At 48.5% G+C, this 16068-nt stretch overlaps 1 protein-coding gene across 12 annotated transcripts in view; it reads right to left on the bottom strand.

Moving 5' to 3' along the window:
* Positions 1–255: 255 nt before the first annotated feature.
* CRTC3 (CREB regulated transcription coactivator 3) overlaps positions 256–16068 on the bottom strand; it is a 103802-nt gene continuing 87989 nt past the window's right edge. For 2 of the 12 annotated variants that reach the window (XM_060158097.1, XM_060158151.1), the window contains exons 10-15: positions 14480–14697; positions 13716–14014; positions 9582–9782; positions 9414–9494; positions 7878–7980; positions 3976–7438 (exon numbers count right to left, since the gene is read on the bottom strand). In XM_060158097.1, the coding sequence (XP_060014080.1) occupies positions 7230–7438; positions 7878–7980; positions 9414–9494; positions 9582–9782; positions 13716–14014; positions 14480–14697 (1111 nt within the window). In that variant the 3' untranslated portion in view covers positions 3976–7229. Of the gene's footprint in view, positions 727–1497; positions 1806–2290; positions 2614–3461; positions 3946–3975; positions 7439–7877; positions 7981–9413; positions 9495–9581; positions 9783–13715; positions 14015–14479; positions 14698–16068 lie in introns of those variants that run through there. The other 10 variants (XR_009542270.1, XR_009542269.1, XR_009542267.1 and 7 more) reach the window with 10 other exon arrangements.

Genomic DNA, 16068 nt, shown 5'->3' with positions numbered 1-16068 from the left:
TTGTGCTCTTCAGTGTTACTGGAAGTTCTTTCTTTTTATTTATTTATTTATTTGGCTGCTGCTGGGTCTTAGTTGCAGCAAGCGGGATCTTTTAATTGCTGCATGTGGTCTCTTTTAGTTGCAGGGCTCTTTTAGTTGCAGCATGTGGGATCTAGTTCCCCCACCAGGGATCGAACCCGGGACCCCTGCATTGGGAGTCTTAACCACTGGACCACCAGGGAAGTCCCTTGAATTTCTTATAATGTGCGTTCACTATTATTGTAGAAGCAAAGCCTTTTATTTAAAAACTGAAAATACATTTCTGGAAAAGAGAAAATCGGGTGCTCCCTTCTGGCTCGTGCTTCCTGCGTGCGCTGCCGGACCGTCTGGTTCCCGGGTGGGTGAGGGGGTCAGTCCAGCCCCTGGGAGGCGTGGGTGCGTGGCCCGGGCACCGGAGGCCCGGCGGCGCCGCTTCCCCAGCTCCACCAGCACGTTTGAACCTTGGGGACCCGGCCGCGTGCAGGGTCTGTGCTCCATGCGTCGCCGGGTGACTCTGTGCTGCTCTGGGCCTGCTTCCTCATCCGGAAACCCGAGAAGCCATCCTTGGCCTGCCTCACGTCCAGGCTGCTGTGAGGGATGTGTGATGTGCAGGGTCTGAGTGTTCACAGTGGAGCGGTCACTAGAGAGACATTAATACACTCTGCCATCATAGGATTCGATTCTAAGCCACGGTGCCGCCACCCCAGGCTAAAGGTTAAATTGGAGAGGAGAGGGTCAGGTGGCACTGCCGGCTTTTTCCAGGTCCCAACAGCCACTCTATGCTGCAGCGCCATCTAGTGTCCACATAGGGACACAGGCCCATATAACTGGCTTAGGGTAAAATTTCCATACTTGCAAATGGTAAAGGGCTCATTAGGCAAACAGGACCTAAATACGACCAGTTTAAAACACTCCTCCCCATACAAAGGTTTGGTATTTCAAAGCAAGCATTATACAAATTCAGCACTTACGAAGATGTGTGCATCCTTTGTTTGAAAGGACAGCAAATTCGTGCAACAAGTGATATTTATAATAATTGACATTTCTTGAGTGTTTACGATGTGCTTGGCACAATTCTAAGTGCTTTCATTATGAGTTCATTGCACCCTCTACAAAGCTGTGAAACCAGGGTGGGGTTGGAGGTACTTATTGTTTCGCTTTAAGATAAGAACCCTGGGGCACACAAAGGTAAAAGTAAAACCTGTCACTCTGCTAATTTCTGAGGGGAGGCAGAGGCTGCCTAGTGGGCCAGGGAGGAGGAGGGAGCCAAATGGGAAGCTACTGCCAGGCTCAGGAGAGGGAGAATGGGGGCTGAGACAGCCCTTAGGGACTCAGGGTGGATCTGAGGGGAGGAGGAGAGCTATGCGGAAGGGCTCGCTCTCCAGCTTGAGCATCAGGGTAGTTAGGGGCTGTGATCCGAGAGGGCGGACAGTAGTTAGTAGTTTGAACATATTTACAGTAAGTCCCCTACATACAAACCTGCAAATTGCGAACTTTCAAAGATGCAAACATATATCTGGTTGCAGCAAGGAACCTGTGCCATCAGCGTCAGGTGTGAGTGAAATTGCAGCTCGCCCTTCGACTCCTATTGCTGACGATCCTTCAGCTCTACCGTCTCCCACCTCCTCTCCCTCCTCCAGTCAGTAACTCTTCTTGCCTGTTCACTCGATGCCAGCCCCTGGATGCCAGCTGTTGTACTGTACTACTGTACTTCTCAAGGTTCTGTACTGTAAGATTAAACATGTTTTCTTTGGGCTTCCCTGGTGGCGCAGTGGTTAAGAATCCGCCTGCCAATGCAGGGGGCACAGGTTCAAGCCCTTGTCTGGGAAGACCCCACAGGCCGCGGAGCAACTAAGCCCATGCGCCACAACTACTAAGCCTGCGCTCTAGAGCCTGCGAGGCACAACTACTGAGCCCGCGAACCACAACTACTGAGCCCATGCACCTAGAGCCCGTGCACCACAAGAGAAGCCACCGCAGTGAGAAGCCCGCGCACCCTGTGCACCGCAATGAAGAGTAGCCCCCACTCGCCGCAACTAGAGAAAGCCCGCGCGCAGCAACAAAGACCCAAGGCAGCCAAAAATAAATAAAAATTTTTTTAAGTTCTATTGTTTGTTTTTGTTTTTTTATGTATTATTTGTGTGAAGAGTATGATAAACCTATTACAGTACAGTACGATATAGCTGATTGTGTTTGTTGTGTACCTAGGCTAACTTTGTTGGACTGCGAATGAGCTCTCGGAACGGAACTTGCTCGTATGTAGGGGACTTACTGTATTGAGCACCTACTACATGCCAGGCACCGTGGCTGTAGAATTCAGGTAGAAGACACGGCCCCTGTCCTTGCAGAGTCGAGAGCCCCGTGGGGAAGGCCGGTGTCCCAGGTGATGATGAACGCTTGCCCGTGTCCACAGACCCGTGAAGGATGGTGCAGCGGGCCGCACGGGGTGGAGTGCGGGTGGGCCTGCGCTGACAGGCACGTGGGGTAGGAGGCTGGATGTGGGAAGTCATCAGCTTGGAGGTGACGGCCTGGGGACAGTGGGTCTGAGAGAGGAGATGGCAGGGGAGGAGGGTACACATCGGAGATGGATATGCCCTGAGAGAACAAGAGGAAAAGGATTTACTAGAGCTGGAGAGAGGATCTGGGGGGAAAGGGAGCGGCCTCAGGGCTCAAATGTCAGGGGAGGGCCAAGGAGGAGAGGGACTGGACTGGCCAGAGGAGTTGAGAAGGGAGCTGAGCATGAGCGACTCTTCCAGGAAGGGAGGGAGGGAGGCAGGGCCATGGTTGGAGGAGAGTGTTGTTTCATTGTTTGTTTTTAGCAAGGAGGAGACCATCTACAGGCTGAGGGGAAAGAGCCACTGGAGAGGATGAGAAGGAGGCCTGGCGGAGGGCAGGGAATCCTTGGAGGGAGCACAGATCAATCACACATGAAAAAGGAGAACCAGGTAAGGCAGAGGGGAAGGTGGGAAGGATGGGTATAGATTTGGGCAAGTTTACCAGGAAAAAGAATGGAGTGGGGAGCAGGTGGGAGCAGCTGGGACGCGGAGGGAGCTGCCCCCTGAGGGCTTGGAGTTCCTGCTCATGAGGAGAGCAGGGCCCTGATGAGGGCCTTGAGGAGAGGAGAGGTCTGGAGTGCCCCTGGATGGCAGGAGAGGGACGGGGTTAAGGGACAGTGTGTGGTGGTTGGTTCTGGCAGGACTCCTGGCAGAGAAATTTTCAGGATCAGAGCAGAGGAGGGCTGGTGAGGGTGTCATGAAGGCCTCTGACCCCGTGGGCTAGGCCGGGGAAGGAAGGGACAGGAGAGGACAGGCAGACTGAGAGGAGGGACAAGGAACAGAATCCTCGGTTGGGTCAAATAACAGGGTGTGTGTGGACCAGAGTAGAGATGGTGGCTCAGGAAGCTGGGGTCAGAGAAGGGATTTCTAGGATTTCAGAAGAGTCACCTTTATGACAAGCCCTGCATGTGGCTGGGGAAGTGGGTCTCTGAAGGCAGCCGAGGCTGTTTGCTGTTGGATAGGCTGGGGCTGTGGGCCCTGCTGGGACATGGGGAGGGGGTCTGGGGGTAGAAAACAGAGTCCAAGTCTTTGGTGAAACGGGAGAAAGGGCTAAAGACCCGGTACATGAGGCAGAGTAGCATCAGTGGCCTGAACCTCAGAAGGGGAGGGGTGTTAGGGGAGGGCAGGCGGGGGGTCTGGAAGGGGCGCCAGCAGGGGGAGCAGAATCCTGAGCCCCTACAATGATGTCTCTGTCCTGGGTCCACGCGGCTTCAAAGGAACAGCGTGCCTCCACTTCCTTCTGAACTTCTCTCAGGACTGGGCGCAACAGCAAGTATTAAGAACACGTGAGAAGCGGGCCACGGACCAGAAATCTCTAACTGCAGGCTGAGCTGAGCGAGGAGGGCTCTCCGCCAGTTCACCTCACCCGAGGCTGAAGAAAAACACCAAATGCACAAACAACCTTATTGTGCTGCTTTTAATTACGAAAGATGTAAAATGATGCATTATAAAACTTGGAAGCTACTTTGTACAAATTCCAATCTTTAAATATTGTTTAACAAGGAACCTGGGAACTAGGATACTGGCGGGAAGTCTGATTAGTCGCTGTGATGGTTCCATCACGAAGCAGTGGAAGACACACGCTCGGAACCGTCTGTGCATGAATCAGAAGAGCCGATGAGAGGCGGAGCTGGAAATGTCTTCAAATATGCAAATGGACTGGAATATAGATTTCAGCTCGGGTAATATACAGTAGACTTAGGAGAAATGAAACAGGACAATGGAGAATTCATGTTGATCTTGACATCGTCAAAGTTTCTCCTGACACTGTATGTCCTGAAAACCACAAACGTACAGAAGGGAAAAATAGAAAATACAGATAGGTTTTTAGTGCTATGCTGTTTAACTGCTAGTAAATGAGAGTAGTACAACCATCGATTTCTTGTGAAAAACTAAATACTGAAAAATAGTTTACTCTGAAGTCTGCAGCCACTTCAGATGCCGAGGACCACGCCTGGTTTGTTGCAAAGGCAGCAGTGAGAAGGTCAGGGCGACTCCTGTCCATGGGTGTCCTTGACACCATGTAAGCAACGTGGGTTATATAATGCCCAAAACCTTTTCACAGGAAAAGATGGGATGGATGGACCTCAGGACAAATTGAATTCAGTGCTAAACCTCACTGTCATCATTATACTACCCCAAACAAGTCACTTTTCCCAGGAGCCTCCATTTCCACGAGTCCCTGGCGAATGCCCAGGGGGAGCACACTTCGTCCTGTAGGTCTCAGGGTCTCCAGCTGTAAGACTGGGCTGCTGTGCAAAGAGAGTTGGGACCCTGACACTAGTGATCCCCGTGGGTAAGGCACTGTGTAAAGAGCAGATTATCCTGGAACCTCCATTGTTCAAAAAAAACCTCTGAGAACATCAGCACTTCTCCCTGTCTGAAAGGCCAGATCGGATTTGGGGGGCTCTGACACAGGAAAGGCAGCCAGGATCTGGCTTCTTTTGGCACACTGGGGTGCTGGGTACGATGAAAGGCCCTTTTACTTTAACAAAAAGTCACTGCCCTCTGAGACTGGGAAGTTTAATGGGAAATATGGCTTCGAAGGGGAGGCCAACTGCCTTTCCCTGAGCCAGAGCTCAGGCAGGGAGGACTCTGGTTTGACTTCCTAATTCAGTAGCAGGGGTTCAGGGTGAACGTGAGGTGGGAAGACTTGGGCTCCAGTGAAGATGGAGCAGTGCACGATCGAGGTTACTGGAAAGACTGGAGGGAAGGGATCCCCCTGAAGACAGAAGGAAATGGGACAAGGTCTAGAGAGGTTAACAGCCCAGGACGCTGTGACAGACCCCTCCGGCCACCAGGCACACGTGTCAGATTCAGACCCACAAGGTGCAGCCTTGCTTCTTTGGGTGGGAGCAGTCTGGACCCTTCAGCAACACCCCTGGTGTCTCCTGGAAGGACACCGGCTGTCTGGGCAAAGGCTCCGGCATCTTCATCCCTCCTTCAGTGTGTCTGTCCTCTCTGTGCTGTCTACCCATGCCCGCATTTGGCCCCGTTGCCCACCCTCCTCCCCAGCCGGCTTCCAATCCCACCCATCAGGTTTCTGGTCAAGGGCTGGCCTGGACTAAGTCAGAGGGGGCAGGTGGTGGTGGAAATATAGTAATACTGTTTTGTGCTAAGAAACTGATGACTAATGATGGTTTCATAAATTAGGCCTTCATTTTACTATAGACTATTTCTTCAACCTCAGAGAATGAATCTCTTCCTAACACAATCGAGAGCAAAACCTGGGTCTGAGAGGGAAGATCTTTTGCGGTGGCCAGGACCCCCGAGGTCCCGGCAGGTGGGAGGCCTCAGTTTGCTGACCCACTGTGGATGCACTCAGAAGACAGTTTCCACCTACCTGCATACTCTGGAGGAGCACAGGGCGTGCAGTCTAACCGTGGATTTGGTCACCTAGTGTTAAAAGCATATTAAAGTGCGTGCTTAACTTAACCACAGGCACAAGTGTTAGAAAAGCTGAAGCTCTGAGAAGATTTGGTAAGGAACAGAAACAGTGAAAGATTAGACTGCCTCACAGCAAAGCAGATTCATTCATTCGTGCATTCATTCACTCATTCACGTGTGCATTCAACGCACGGTTCTGCAGCACCTGCCCAGCGCCAGGCACTTGTTAGGTGCTAGGGGTTCGATGATGACTAAGGCACAGTCCCTGCCCTCAAGGAGCTTACGGTCTAGTGGGGTTATATGAACCACCCCCATTCCACAGAGAAACAGCTTCCCTTTGCTGCTGCGCAGCTGCTGGGTGGGCCCAATCCAGACCTCCAGCCACCCCCTCCAGCTGGTCTGTAGAGAGGGAGGCCTGTACGGTCCAGAACTTGTCTGGAGGACTTCGTGTGTCTCTGAGATAACTGCAGCCCCCTTTCTCTCTTCCCCAGCCTCTAAGAAGAAGCACCGTTCTCTTCAGGCTCATCTATCACCAAGGGATTTTTTTTTTTTTTTCAGTGACTGAATAAAATAGTCTTCCTTTTCCTCTTGTCCATAGGAAAAGGGGTTCTGAAGCAGCAGAAAAGAGATTACAAACTGAGGGCGGGGGGACAAATTAGAATTCAGTTTGCTTAACTCAAGTCTGTTCTTGGACTTGTGGTAAAAAGCCTTCTTCATGTTAGAATTGAGGCCTCTGAGAGAGCCCTGGCCCTCCACTCTGGAACATCCTGCCGCCGCTGAGGCACGATGGCTGGATCAGAGAAGGCATCGTGGGGCTGTGGTACCGTTGCTGGATGCTGAGCGAACTTCCGAAGGCCTGTGGCCCCTAACCGCCCCCCGCTCCGGGTCCTTTCTTCAGTGTTGATTGAGATCAGTGGTTCTGAGCACTACACAAGGCTACTGAGGCCTCTCGCTATATTTTTACACATTGACCCATTAGATGGCCAGTAAAAGATGTAACGGTTGTGGTGACGACCAATTCATCGGAAGCCCCAGAGCAGCCTGCCCGCAGCAACAGGACCTGTGCCGCAGGCCTGAGGGGCGGCGCCCAGCTCTGTGGTCTAGAATGAGCCACGGCGTCTGAGATGGGACCTTGTCTGCGAGCTGGGAGCCAAGGAATTGGTTCTTTCCGTGTCAGAGCCCGTGATAACTAACGCCCAGGGCTGCAGCTGGCTCCGTCCTATTCCGTTCTGTCTCAGAAACAAGCCCTCCCACCCCGTTCCTTTCTGTTCACAGTCGGTCAGCTCGAAGTGCCTCTTCAATAGAGGGGTCGAGCAGGCCCAGGCTGGAATCACTTAGCATGCTGAGTCCGTCCAGGCTCAGGGGTTCGATCTGGAGCTCTTCTTCCAATGGAAACGGAGTGTCCACGTTTAGGTTGACCTCGGGCATGCCTGCCAGAGCACTGCCGAGGTCTTTGAACAGGCTGGTGCTCGAGTCTTCTGGAAAGGGCAGCGGGAGGGGAAAACAATGCGGATTAGGAGGCGTGAGGGCCCAGGTCACTAAGAGGACACAACTGATGACAACCCCCAAAATGCCGTTCCTGTCATCTTCCCAACCAGGACAGTCATCACCTGTGTCCCAACCACTCCTGGGCCTACGGTTTTGCTCTGGAATCTATGTTCTTTTCAGTCAGTCCCACAACTCCCAGTTTTGCAGGTTTTCTCCCTTGGAACAGTTGTCAATCACAGGAAGTTACGTAGTTCGGAAAAGACTTGGGTCACCAGGCCCCTTCCCTACTGCCTCACAGTCTCTGGGGCTGGACACCTGCATCTCAGAAAGGTAAAGTTTCATTTTCTGCTTCATATAATGTTATGTTGTCTAAACTATCTTACAGTGGTATCTGTAGAAACACAGTGAAATAAAAGAAGCAGCACTCACCTGTCAGGATGGTGTTTGGGAAATTCCCGCAGTTGGAATACAGGTTTGGTCTCAAATGAAAGGAGTCCTGTGGTTCTCGGGGACACTGTTGCACCAGGGGCACCTGGAAGCAACAAAGGTCACGTTGTAAGGGACGGTCTCTGTTTCCAAGGACAGAACAGTGCAGTGTGCTCCCGGAGCAAAACCAGACGTGAGCGCTCTCTTACAGTCCCTTCTCTCTAGGATCCCAGAGTGCCTGGCCGCTGTGACAGCCTACACAGAACATTCTGCTCAGGCAGGGGGATGCTGCGGTAGAGGAGGGGTCCCTGAGGGCCACACTTGTCCCTGTTTGCACACTGCCTGGCCCTCTATCCCATCCCAGGAGACACCACTGGCCATGGTTTCTGCGGGCCCTCTGGTCTCAGCCACCTCCCCTGCTCAGCACACAAAGGCCTCTGGAAACTACCACCTGTGGAGCCCTTCAAAGGCCCTGTCTATAACCAAGGAAGTGACGGGCTCTTTTTCTCTCTGGTTTCTAGAAAAATGAGAAAGCAGAACCTTCTCCTTCTCTCACTCAGAGGGAGGAACCACAGGCAAGCCCCTCTCTGTGAGAAAGCCTCTATGAGGATGGGTTAGAACTGGCGCCTACTTTATTTTTTTTATTTTTTTGTTAATGAAAATTTATTAACTATATAACTTTTGAGTACCAGGGAAACTTCAATATGTACAGATCACCATGAAGTTCCCAGTTTCTGGGGCCTACTTTAGGTGCCGTTCCTGAAATTAATTTTTAAACCATTTAAAAAAATCTTTCAAAAGTAGGAGTTTCCATCGTTTTTTCAGAAACACATTGACTCACCTAGACTCAAATGGCTTCTTTAGAAATTGGGGAGGCAGGGACTATTGGTTCTTACCACGAGGCTTCCCCATGGCCTATTCAGGAAACATCTGTCTTTATTTATTTTACTGTTATTATTATTAAGTTCTGGAAAGTGCTCTTCCTTCTCTCCATAATATATCCTGGAGCCCAAACCATAATTATTGAATATTATAAAATCTAGGGATATTAAAAAATGGTCTGTGTTAGGGAGAAACTAAAAAGCAAAAGAAAAAGCCTGAATGAAAGTACCTTCAGGATTGACCCCTGCCCCAGCCAGGACGAGCTCCCAGGAGGCCACACACTGTGCAGGGCACAGCAACTCAGGCCGAGGCAAAGCCCCTCCCTGGGTCTGAGTCTCCTCAACATGATAGATAGATCTGTGAATTGCTACGGTTCCTTCCAGCATCAATGACTCTACAATTCTATGGCTAGAGTGTCATCACAAGTCTTCTACCACTTGTTCAAACAGGTCCTCTGCTGAGGCCTGACAATTAACTAAGGCAGCCAGCACCAGCCTCTAGGGCTCGGGGCGGTGCCAGGCTCTCCTAGCCGCTGAGCACACCTGAGGTCAGAGAAGTGCAGTACCAAGTCTGTTTGGTGTGGGTTCCACGCACGGAAGAGGCCTGACTGTGGCAGTTCCTGCTCCGAGGAAGAGGCAGGCCCTGGCGACCACTCACCTGCTGAGGAAAGGCTGGGCCTGGCCTCATGGACGGCTGGTCAAAGCTCACATCTGGGAAGAAGTTGGTCCAAGATGAGCCCTTCAGGAAAGAAGGAGGGGATCATTTAGCTTGGAACTTGGGGCGACCTAAGCGTTCCCTCCTCCTGGTGTTCCCGGTGGGACTCACCTGGGCCGCGAGGAGCTGGAAGTCTGACTGGGGCAGCGATGGGGCTGCCTGGGGCTGCTGAGCAGCGGGCTCCTGGGCGTGGGGCTGCTGCAGCAGAGGCTGGGGGAGGTCCTGGGGCGTGGGGTAAGGAGGCGGGGGTGACACTTGGGCTTGAGCTTCTGTGGGCAGGAAGGAGAGCGGGCTTCGATCTGAGGACACCATCTGAAAAACAAAGCCACCAACTACTTAGCTTCTGAGTTTCTAGCAGTAAGTCCTTTATGATTAGGAAATGTCAAAGTGAGGAAAAACCCTGAGATTTTCCTCACCCTGATAGTCTATACTATGCTCTGAGAAGCCCAGTTCTGTATCCTTCAAAGTATATCTCAAATCTCACTTCCCCACAAAACATTTTCCATTCAACGACAATTTCTATTGTCTTAAAAAACAAACAAAACAAAACCCAGCCAAGTTAACCAGTTTCATCTCACTTTTCTCAGTGAAAATCATGTTTGTTTTTTCACAGCCAAAAGTTCTGGTTAAAAATGGAAGACTGAAAAAAGCATTTAGCTCTGCTGTCTCCCAAAACTCTCCTAAAACCCCTAAAACAACATTAAACAACCATAAACATTAATAAACAACACTAAAACATAAACAACATGAAAGGATAAGTAACAACACGAGGACAAAGATAATGAGAAAGAAGAAAATGGTAACAAAATTTGGAAAATGGAAAGCAGATGGACAAGTAGTAGCAGGCTGAGCAGAGCTGAGAAAGCCAAATGCTAAGCTGGCAGTGGGGAAAATCAAGAGACACTCTGGTTTACATCACAGAATCCCTAAAGGGGTCTGGAACCGGGGCAGCAGGCAGCAGCGGGTGAAGATGGAGCTAAACCTGGAGGAGCTCGTGGGCAGCAGTTAGGTTCCGGGACCCTTGCACGGCGGGAGACTGAGGGCTGTGCTCTGGAGAGAGTACAGCTCAGGGTCTCTGGCTGGGGTGCACCAGACCCTAGAAGGCGAGGCACTCCTGAAAACACAGGGCTTATGAGAAAGCCCACTATCGCATCTTGAGTCCTCCACCTCTCTTTCCCAACTCAGCTCTCAGAGTGCTGGGATCCAGGCACATGCCAGGAGCAAGATCGGGATAGCATCCTTTGGGGATCTGACCAGGCTGGGAGAAAACCCAACTTATGACACCAGAGGTTCCCTAAGGAAATGGCTGAGCTAAATCACTCTACCATGAAGGCCATACTCAACAAGCCCACCCACCTACACAGAGCTTCCAATCAGTTTTTGTGTGTGTCTGTCCTGTTCATAAACACGAGCAGGGTGCCAAGGATCACCAGACCATGAGGAAAGCATGTGAATGAAAGTCAGAGACCCAAGCAGACAAACTGAGAAAAGAAACTTGGAGAAGTCTATGTAGGAAGAAGGAGTCATGAAAAACAACATTATCATTATAATATTTAGAGCTATTAAAAAATCCTTATCTGTTAGAAATACATATTAAACTATTTGTAATATGTACCTCCATATACATTTTTTTAAAGTAGGGATATGGAGGACTTCCCTGGTGGTCCAGTGGTTAAGACTCCACACTTCCAATGCAAGGGGCGTGGGCTCGATCCCTGGTTGGGGAACTTAGACTCCACGTGCCGTGCGGCACAGCCAAAACATATATACACATAAAAAAAAGTAGGGATACGGATAAAACAAGATTATAAAAATGCTGATGATTGTTGAGGCTAGATGATGGGTATAGAGGATTCATTATATTATGTTCTCTACTTCTATGCAATTTGGAAAATTCGTATTACAAAAAATAAAAATAAAAGAAACCGGAATAAAAATTACCACTAAAAACCTCAAAGAGATCAAAGATGATATGGCGTCCATGGAATAAGTATGACGCTATAAAAAAGGAACATTCAGAGAAGAAGAACAAAAAAATTCTTGGCAATTTAAAAGTATGAGAGCAGACATGAAAACCTCAACATAAGCATGGAAAATAATGGTGAGAAACTCTTTCAGAAAGAAGAGAAAAAAGACAGAGAGAGAAAAGAGGAGAGAAAAATAAGACGTTAGAGGAAAAGTACAGGACATCCAACATTCATACATTCAAGAGAAAACAGAGAAAACTGAAGAGAAGAAATCGTTGAAGAAATAATTAAGGAAAATTTCCCAGAAATGAAGGCAATGAGTTTCCAGATTGAAGAAACTCACCAAAGAGCCAGACTCATATCAAGCCACATTATCTTCAAGTTTCAGAACACTAGGGACAAAAAGAAGATCCCACAAGCCTCTCGAGGGGAAAAAAAAGGAGATTTAATTCAAAGTATTAAGAATCAGAATGGAAAAAAAAAAAAAGAAAAGAATCAGAATGTCATTGGAATTCTCAATAGCAGCTCTAGAAACTAAAAGGCAATGGATTAATACCTTCAAAATTTCAAGAGAAAATTATTTAAAATTTGAATTCTATGCTTAGCCAATTATTAGTTAAATGGTGGGCAGAATGAAGACATGGTGAAGTCACACCAGGTCACATGTACTCTTTCTTGTAAAGCTACTAGAGGATTCATTTTTAACTGTATTGAGAGGAGATCTACCCAACCCTGAGAGTTTGGGATTGAATAAGTAATACATACAGAGAAAAAAGTAAGACATTTATTAACTCCCAGGAGAAAAAGATGTTCATTTTGTTATTTCACAGTAAACTATGGTTCAACTCTGATTGCATTATTATAACCATGAAAACACTAAACACTGAGTATTGCTCTAAACAAAACTATAATAAACCACATTGTGAAGATGAGGAGGGTGAGTAGGAAATACGTGTGGGGAGTGGGGAGTGAGGGGATTGGGGGAGTTGAAAGAGAACTAACCCCTAATCTTCCATGGTAGGATGTCATTAGATAGTACCTAACACTAAAAATCTAGAACAAAATAAGCATGAAATAATGCTGATATACCAAAGAGAGTAAGCTAAAATGGTCAAAAGTAGCCATCTCCAGGCAGTGAGAAATATGGCTAGTCGGGGAGGGAGGGGAAGACAACTGTAATTTCACAACAAGCCCTTTAGAAGTATTTGACTTTTTAAATTATGTGCACGAATAACACTGATTTTAAAAAAAATATTTTAAAATATTAAGCAAACAAAAATATCTTTAAAAGGATGCTTTTTATCTCTCCTTAAAATGTAACTAGAAAGAAGGAGTAATATTTTTATATCCTATAAAATAATCGTGCAAAATAGAACTAAAGGCAATCCAATAACATGAAAATAAGCACTAAAAAAACAATTATGAAATACCCTCTTACCCTCTCCCGAAAGGGATTACTCATATAATAAAAATCCCGTAGCTACTAATTGGTAAAGAGTGACTAATAACTGGACCTGCTAACTCCTTCTGCTGTGCTCTGTCAACTCTTTCTTGCTAAATCATTACTCATTTATAGTGAAGTGGTAAGTGATGTTATAATGTATCTAGAGAGTGACCAACAGGTTAAAAACATATTCATTCATGATGGTAGTAAGAGCCACCCTAAGAACTTAGAATAGAAACAAAGTCAACAAGTCAAAATATGACCTTCCCACCCTAAATTTCTGTAACAGGCTTGTGACTTCAAAATGTGCCTCTTTCTAAACTGATTTATTTGGGTCCTTTTACAGAGACATGATCCTATTGTACCTAGCATTTCATCAACAATAGAAGTATTGTTGATGAAATCTGTTGCTGTAATTAGGGAAGAGGTCTAATCCAATATCACAGCTTCAGGAAGGTATTTAAATGTCTTCCGTGGCTTTCCTCTGTGGCTCAAAGTGCTCATAGAGTCAATTATTGATTTTCCATACCAAATTTAAAATCCCAACCTGGCTTCCCTTAGCTATTTCAGACATGCCTGGATTGCGCCCTCTACACCCGACCCTTCCCTCCAGCTCCAACTTCACCAGAGTACTGCAAACTGTTCAGCGTTTGCTTAAGAGCAATCAACACAACAAATCTGCTGTTGGAAAATCATTAGTGTGTTCTGAATCATTTGATTTCGCACAGAAGTGAGAACTGACCGCATTTCAGACCTCAACAGACAGCGCTCGGTGTGAGGACCTAATCCAATTCCTAACTGCTTCAGTCTGTTTCACTGTTCGTTTGCTTTTACCTGCGAGGCAGGATACGGCTTCAGTGGGCTGGTTGAAGAGAGCTGTCGGCTGAAACTCTGATGCGCTTCGGGGCCAGGAGAAAGCGTGAGAGGGCTGACGGGAGGCTGCCTACGCCGAGAGGGGCCACTCAGGTTTGTGGTGGAAAGAGACGGGTTGCTAAGGGAGAAGAGACGGAGCGAAGAGTGAAGCGCAGAGGCGTTGGGAGCAGATGCCTGTGGGCGGCTGTTTAGGGAAGAGGAAAGCGCTGTCTTATTGAGCGTGGCCTGGATGGAGGGGTTGCTTCGAGAACTCTGCAGACCTAGAAGACAACACATTCACAAGTTACTTGTCATAATTTCAGACCAAATCTTCTGTTTTCCAAAGATTAGAGAAAACTCGACTTCCTACTATTTGTATTTGATGATGATTCTGTATGAGAAGGAGCTCTGGGCAACTCTCCTACTGAAAATGGTACCAACGGCAAAGAAAAGGTACACTCAGACTGAGAGGGACGATGCCATCAAGATGAGAATGGCTTTTTCTCAGGAAGGAGACTGTGTAAATCACACTGGGAGAGCAGGACTAGGTAAGCGGGGTGGGGGCAGCAGAGGTGAATGTTCAGTGTACTCTGTTCCCACCCAAGGAATAGACCCCAGGGCTGGACAACCAGTTCCGCGCAGGGCCCCTGGAAGCCTCTGTCCAGTGTACCACCTGGCCAGGTACCACCTATGGTTAAGCCACCAGGGGACACAGACAAGGTCCTTATGGAGTGGGGAATACTTACCAGAAGAGCTTCTTATGCCCAGGTGAGTCATGGCAGCGGGAAGGTTGCCCACACTGTTCCCCACACTCATACTACCAAAGAGGTGGTCACTGGTGTCCAGGGAGGCAGGCAGGGGCACTGAGTAGTGGAGGTTGGTTAGATCTGGCAACGACCCCCCAGTGTTCAGGGTTCCCAGAAAGGGTGAGAGGCCCATGTTTTGACCACTGTGTGGAAAAGCGCTGAAAAAAGAAAGATAAGTGTTACTTTCTAAAATGCATTCCGCTGCTCTGGGGAATAGGACATGTATGATACTTTTCCTTGTTCAATAAAAACAGTTGGAGCCAAAGATCTAAGTCCTTGTGTAGACTCTGCCTCTTCCTTGTCCCGAAAACTTGCATCCTTGGCTTAACCTCTCTGAAGTGCGATTTGCTTACCTGGTATGTTGGACTAAGGATGCCCACGTTACAGGAATATTTTCCGAGATAAGAGTAGATTATTGATGCAAAAGTACTCTGAAAATTATAAAGCACTATATAAAATGTGAGGCACTTCTTTCTATTTATTCAGTTCCTTTTGCTACATTGCTAAATTATCTTTCCTACCAAAAAAAGTATCTCTGTATCAACCAGATGCCTTCCAAGATATATTTTTTCAATTACAGTTTTCATAAACTTTAAAGTGAGAAAGAGATGTGACCATTCCTTTGTCAGAATCTGTTGGGTGGTCACTCTGTGCCCAGGCACTGGGCTAACTGCTGGAGGTGGGATGATGAATGAGCAGGGTGTGTGCAGGCCTGGAGCAAGAGTACAAACGGAGGCCTAGTACACCGTCTAGTTTAAATTTTTTAAAGTTATAAATCAAATCAATAAATCTTTAAATGAATTATGTTCTATGTTTCTGTCTTGACAAATTGTACCTTTGTAATAGCCTGGAAGGCCAGATTCAAGTTCAGAATTCTCCGACTCCTTGGAGCTCCACACTAGAACGTGCAGAGACGCAGCCCCGACCCTCAGTCCCTGCCACCATCTCTCCCCCCAGCCCTGTTCTGCACCACAGGGCACGCTTATGGATATCCCAGCCTAGGGGCCAGCTCTGGCCAAGTTCCGCATCCCCTGTGGCTCCTTGGACTCCTTACTCCACGGGAGCAGAGACCTCTGAAGTGTGGGCCCAGGGAGGGGCTGCGTGGCCCAGGCTGAGGGGGCACTGCTCTTAGAGCTCACGGGCAGGCCAGAGACAGACCGGTAAGGCAAGCGATTGCAGTACGGCAGGAAGCTCGCTGGGCCAGGTCTGATACAAGTGACGCTGGGAACGCAGAAGCAGGAGTTGGGGTTGTGAGGATGGGTGGGGAAGGGAAGCCTTGACCAAGCACATGACCCTGTGCACATGGAACTGCAAGCAGCGCAGCACGGCCAAGGTGTCGGGGCAGAGTGGGGAACAGGGGACAGGAGATGAGGTGGGGGAGGCAGGTAAGGGAGAAAACAAGGGCATGATGACATGATGCTCTGAAGAGTCTGGGTCAGGGAAGGCAGGAGACAGGGAGCCCAGGATTAAGCTGGAGCATCAGAATCACATTTTAGAAACGCCACTGTGGTTGCAGCGTGGAGGATGGC

The sequence above is a fragment of the Lagenorhynchus albirostris genome, chromosome 1 (assembly GCF_949774975.1).
Source record: "Lagenorhynchus albirostris chromosome 1, mLagAlb1.1, whole genome shotgun sequence".
NCBI classification, from domain to species: Eukaryota; Metazoa; Chordata; class Mammalia; order Artiodactyla; family Delphinidae; genus Lagenorhynchus; species Lagenorhynchus albirostris.
This window is presented reverse-complemented; position numbering and strand designations above follow the sequence as displayed.